This window comes from Phaseolus vulgaris, chromosome 6, assembly GCF_051622355.1.
Source record: "Phaseolus vulgaris cultivar YP4 chromosome 6, ASM5162235v1, whole genome shotgun sequence".
In the NCBI taxonomy this organism is placed as follows: Eukaryota; Viridiplantae; Streptophyta; class Magnoliopsida; order Fabales; family Fabaceae; genus Phaseolus; species Phaseolus vulgaris.
The window spans coordinates 30,230,285-30,236,450 of NC_143503.1; the positions used below are offsets into that span (position 1 = coordinate 30,230,285).

Below are 6,166 nucleotides of genomic sequence, written 5' to 3' on the forward strand. Positions count from 1 at the left end.
TTAGAGGCACAAAAAGAAATTGGTTTTGAACACTGCATGATTCAAACTACAATGAGAGTAACACACACATTACATAACTTTGTCAGGCACATGCCATGAATGTGCCTAATAACTTCTTTATTGGTGGCCTCAAATCACACCATTTCAAGTAACTAGTCATCCTAATTCATTTAGTATGAGCTAACCATAACCTCTGCAGAAGATTCCTCAGAAGCCACACTAGCAATCTCAAGTTCAGCAGTTCTCTTGTTAACAAAATTACAATGCTTTCTGATTTCTCCTTTTTTCCCAGTGAGCACATCAATATTACCCATTTTAATCATTGAAGCCTCAAATGCGTCAAAGAAAGCCTTTTGATCACTATTGAATTTGACCACAATGGGATTGGTATCACCAGGTGTGGAAAACAACACTTGATCACTCTGAAGCAAGCCCTTCTTAACCTGAAGATTGGAGTAGTAGGCCTTGTCGAATTTATCAGGAGTAGTTACATCAAAATTGACAAGGTTGTTAGGTCCACCTTGGGGGCACTGTGTGCGCAATTGTTGTAAATAAGTTGTGTCCAGAGATGGATCGGGTCTTCCAGTACCACTGAAGTTGTACAATCGGTTAAGAATGAAATTGCAGTGAGCTCTGCCAAACGTATGAGCACCTGAAATGAATCATAAATATATATACTAATTAATGTTTTCTCTATGATATGTTTATCATTGTTTCTTTCAACTCATAATAAATTTGATGTAGACATTTTTCATTACCTGAGAGTGCAACTAGATCAGTAGTGGTAAGACCTTGTTTAAGAAATGCAGCTTTAAGTACACTGACGTTGGAGAAAGGAGATGGAAGGTTTTCATTGGCAAGTGTTTGGTTTGCTGTTAAACTATCTCTTCTTCCCAATGGAACTTTCCAGTCAGGACCACCTCCCTATATTCACATACATACACTTGTCATTTTAGCATAAGCATGTCTAACAATAACATTTAGATTTTGAATCATGTAACAATTAATCAATGCTAAATCATCGTGGACTTCATAGACTTTTGAGTTACTATATTTATGATGAACATAATGCTTTTATGAAAGATCTCTGTATAATTATGATTGAAAGGTTACTCAGAAATCATGTTTTTATGTACTTTGAATATATTGCAACCCTTGTTGTATATACTATATCTGACAATCATTCTATCTATACACAAATCTTAAAATTAAAAAAAATTGATTTTTTATGAACTCGGTCAAACATATAAAATGTAATTTATTATACTGAACACAAGGAAAATAAATTGGAAATAGCATTTATATGTACCAGAACTGAAGATATTTCAGATGCAAGGGTAAGAATATCTGCACAAGAAACCACCCCGGGACAAGCTGCTTCCACTGCTGTCTTGATATCATTCACAACATTCAAACCTCTTAAGGAGTTGTTGTTTGGCAGAGCTTGCTGCTCACTCACTATTGTATCAGTGTTGTTCAATAAAACTGATGCATCACACCCCTGCATGCCACAACCATCAATAACATAATCAATTTATTTCTTTTTCACTAATTTAAGTACATATCACCATATGGTACTATGTGTAATTTACAAAAACGTTTTTTGTTTTGGTCTCTCGTGGTTTATTCACTTGTTTATTGTAAAAAATAGTACGTCAAAATTTTAATGGGAAATGATCAACCGAGAGCTTAATATATAGTAAATAAAAAATGCTACTCTTATAATAATATCCCACAATAATTTCCACATTAAAGATAGAAAAAAGAGTGAGATGGAAAATAAATGATGTGATGAAGCAAGATAGAGAAAGAAATACTGTGAAAAAATATTATAAAACGTGTAAAGAAAGGTATATTTTTGGAATATAACTTGTGAACCTTTTGACATTTCGATTATCTTACCAACACTTCCATTTCTCTTTCATTTATTTATTGCATCGTATTATTAATCATATTTATGTTTTATGTATAATATAACATAATATGTGGATGCTAATCAAACATATTATTATTAAGAATCATAGAGTCATAATGAGATAAGATTGAATCATAGAAAAAGAGGGAGGTTATCATTAGTGAGGGTCATTGGTGCTTAGGACCATGGTCCACCATTCCTACTGCCATAAATTAAAGAAAATGCATTGCTTGTGCTTGACATTATTATACACTTAAAATTAGGATTGGTGAGTGGAGGCTGCCAGAAGACATGTCCCTTAAGGCCAGTCAAATGATATTTTCTCCATATCTCACTGAAACATGTCGCAGAAGTTTGGTTCACACACAAAAATTATGTTCTTGTCTTACGGAAAAGTGTTTCACAAATATATGTAGAAGACCCAAAAAAGTAAGTACAAAAATATATGATTGCTTGAGAAAATAAGAAAACCGAAAGAAAACAAAGTTGTTGAAGTTGAAGTGTATGAATGTATGTGTATATGCGTACTTGAACAAAGCAGTCATGGAAGTGAAGTCTAATGAGACTGGCAAGCATGCGAGGGTCCTTCTTTGAAACCTCCCTCACCACTTCACGAACAATGGAGTGAACCCTGGGACATGTGTTCCTGTAAAACGAAGGATCAAGTTGTGCATCCAGAGAGGGTGTAAACACTCCAAGCACAACCACTACACAGCACAGAACTTTTAGTGTAGCATGAAAACTCCTCATTTTCTCTTTTTTTTTTCTAACTGATAGTGTTCAGCTCTCTGTAGGTGTGCTTTGGTGAGTTATGCAGATAGGAAGCCTTTATTTATAGGGACAAATCGCCATCATCATATGCCAGATTTCAAACCATCATTTTTAACTTTCCCCAACTTTCTCTTTTCCTACTTTCTTATCCCTTCACATAAAAAACTTTAATTTTCATCTTCAAAAATATTTAAGATTTCAAAAATTATTCAAGGCACTTCTACAAAAATAAAAATTGAATTATTAAATATTAAAATATGCACTGAGAAAGTTTTTTGGTGCAGTGCGTACGAAGTGGTAGCGGATGTGTGGGCCCCGTAAAAAATAAAGTCCGCAATGGGTGATTGCCAGAAATTTATGTTCCTATTTTCTTCTATTACAAAATAAAGTGGTCTTGATGATGACACGTGGATGGCACGTGGGCGGCACGACCACGATTTGCTTTATAAAATTTGTAAAATGTAGATTCTCTTGAAATTTACGTGATTAGTTAATTATAGTACTTTAGCAAATGGCAAGGTGGTGGGGAAAATTATTCAACACAAACATAAGTGTTGTAGAGTAGTGTTAAAGTAAGCAATGTTTGCAAGTTCTAACAATAAGTTGTGGTTTTTGTCTCTGGAGTTTTCACTTTTTCCATGTGTTCAGCCATAGCACGATCATTTTGTTCAACTGCTGCATTCATTATTGCCGCCTTTAACACATTAGGTGAACCCGTTTACTATAATTAAATACTACACCATAACCCTCACCATCCTCAAAAGTCAGTTTTTTTTTATATATCATAAAGTATTTAATTTTATCTTTTAAAAAAAGTTAATTTCCATATATAGTATGTTACACAAATATTTATTTTGTAACACTTAAATTTTGAAAAGAATATGTTTCAGAAAAAATATAAATAATCTAAACTAGAACATTCAGTTTAACTTAGAAACACAACAAAATTTAATCGAGTAGTTGATCTGTTTTTCTTCTGATCATACATATCTTTTTTATGTTAAATCTTTTTCTTTAAGTGAGATTTTATACTTAATATTTGCTTTATATTTTGCTTATCCATTTTTGACCCAACAGAACCAAAGAATTAGATGATTGTTTGTCAAAAATAGGAAAGTACAATAGTTATTAGTTAAAGTAAAAGTTTCATTCCTTATGTTTCTTTAATTAATAGATTAAATAATGAAAAGAGTGGTTTAAGATTGTTTAAAATAAAAAAAGGTGAGGGGTCTATCCAAAAACAGCATAAAATATTGAATGAAAAAATGAAAGAAAAAAACAAAGCGTCTCGATATGTGATATTTTTTGTTTGTGTTGGTAAACAATAAAACTTTAAACATTTAAATAGCAGAAATAAGCTTGGGGTGGTGGCTTTCACTAAAACCGTAATAAAGTCTGAGTCTATATATTATTGTTTGGTAGCTAAAAGCAATATTTTCACATATAGCTATTCAATTTTCAAGCACTACTTTATGTTAGCCACCATAAAGAAGGACCTTTCATGCCCCTCAGAGTTAATTTAAAACTATTCCCTTCCCATCTTTTCCAACACTGTTTCTTATGTTCATAATTTTTTACAACTATATTATTAATATATAATATATTCCAACCTTGTTGCTAATTAATTTATGTTAAAGATCTAGATCTCTATCTTTAGAAGAGTTTTTATTTTAATCAAAACGTTTGAACTATACACCTTATGTTATTAAATAAAACTTTTAAAAATAATAAATTTCATGAGTCTCTTTTAAATTGAAAGACACTAAGTGACACCTACCAAATTTTGTACTACAATCTCATCGACATTGTGCAATCAGTCATAACACTTCATTGTTATATATATATATATATATATATATATATATATATATATATATATATATATATATATATATATATATATATATATATATATATATATATATATATATATATATCAGGAGTTGTTGGGTCAAAATCAAGTAATTAATTAATAGTATATTTGGATAAAAAAAATATATAAAACGTGTTTCAACATCTAATAAATATTAAATATATAATAAATGATGATAAATTATTTAGGGGTAAAAATTGTAAGGACCGAGAAAGAGTAGAAGTGGTATAATTAAAATGATGTCTTAATATTTTATTAGTAAATTTAAAAGAGCATATAAATAGAAATTCAGTTATTCAAGTTTTATTTTAAAAGAATCATCATTACTCTAAAAAATTTATTTTCTTTTTCTGTGTCGGAGTCGCCATTGAACTCCTGCCAGTGAACTCTACAAGATTGCCTGATCAAAATCTCTCAGATAGAGTAAGTTCATTCTTGACTCCTTTTCCTTTGAGTTAGTTTTGATCTGGTTAGGTTTGTTTTTAGTTTAAGCTGGCATGTGATGCTTTTATCTTCAGAAATAGTCTATGTTAGTTCAGTATCCTAGTGGTATAGTTAGATTTTTTATCAGGACTCTGTGGTGCAAGGTAGGCTACCCTTGAATTTTTTATAGTTTGGAGCTCTTAGACAGCATCTGCTTAAGTTCAGGTAAGATAAAGCTAGTTTAAATTGTCAATAAAATCCTAGGCTAGAAGATCTGAATCTGGGGGTGACGTGGTCACTAATCTCAAATTTTCTTGCAGGATTTCTTGTTTTTTAGTAGATTGGGATTTGTTTGAAATTGAAATGTGAAAGTGTAGATATAATAGATGTTGTAGAATGTATAGGAGTTTGGAATTGAATGAGTTATTGAATGTATTTGAATAGTTTGTTGAATTAATTCAAATAAAATGTTTGATCAGAATTGGTGGTTTGATTTTAAATGATTTTGGTTTAGAAATTATATATATATATGTATAGATTGACATAATAGTTAATTGAGTCAATGAGAGAGCTTATAATAATGTTGAACAGGAACAATCAATGTAATGTATAGTTTTTATAAAATTATGAGTTAAATGAAATTCTAAGTTTTTGTATGATTTAATTGTGTATTTTTGGATTGTGTAGAAAGTTTAAAATATGATGTGATTAAATGGTGCATTGATGTGTTACACGAGATATGGAAGAGTGTGAAAGTGTGATCAATACATAGTATTTTCAGGAAAGGAAATACGGTGTTGAGTTGTTGTTAATATAGGCCCGTAATGAGACATCCTGACTTTACTGATATAATGGAATCAAATATATGAAGTTATTTAGTTGGTGAGAGTTGATGGAGGTTCATATGACTTTGTCTGCGATTTGGAATATAATCTGGTCTTTAAGGTCATATGAATTTACCCTGTCATACAAGATGATGAGATATTGAGATGTTATGCGCATAGCTGTGTGGATTTCACAGCGAGTAGTATGACAAGTGCAGGTCTTCGGAGGCTAATTTCAATACACGAGTCTTCTAGAGGTAGAGTCAAATGTTTATGTGTTGTGAGTCGGTAGAAGTCTGACATGCATGTGAAAGATAAATTGTGAATTTTAATAGACACTTGGTTTGAGAAATTATATGA

At 31.1% G+C, this 6,166-nt stretch overlaps 1 protein-coding gene across 1 annotated transcript; it reads right to left on the reverse strand.

The window, feature by feature from the left end:
- On the reverse strand, positions 1 to 3,170 carry LOC137832042 (peroxidase E5). The gene is made up of 4 exons (XM_068640015.1): positions 2,444 to 3,170; positions 1,310 to 1,501; positions 759 to 924; positions 1 to 652 (listed from the first exon to the last, which is right to left on the reverse strand). Exons 1-4 carry the CDS (start codon positions 2,663 to 2,665, stop codon positions 171 to 173), a joined length of 1,062 nt encoding a protein of 353 aa, XP_068496116.1. The 5' UTR covers positions 2,666 to 3,170; the 3' UTR covers positions 1 to 170.
- Positions 3,171 to 6,166: the final 2,996 nt, after the last annotated feature.

Bases quoted from the DNA above. Each gene is read 5' to 3' on its own strand.
- LOC137832042 (XM_068640015.1), bottom strand. From the start codon at position 2,665: ATGAGGAGTTTTCATGCTACACTAAAAGTTCTGTGCTGTGTAGTGGTT. The intron at 1,502-2,443 runs GTACGCATATAC...TGTGGCATGCAG, and splicing joins TCCATGACTGCTTTGTTCAA to GGGTGTGATGCATCAGTTTT. The intron at 653-758 runs GTAATGAAAAAT...GATTCATTTCAG, and splicing joins TGATCTAGTTGCACTCTCAG to GTGCTCATACGTTTGGCAGA.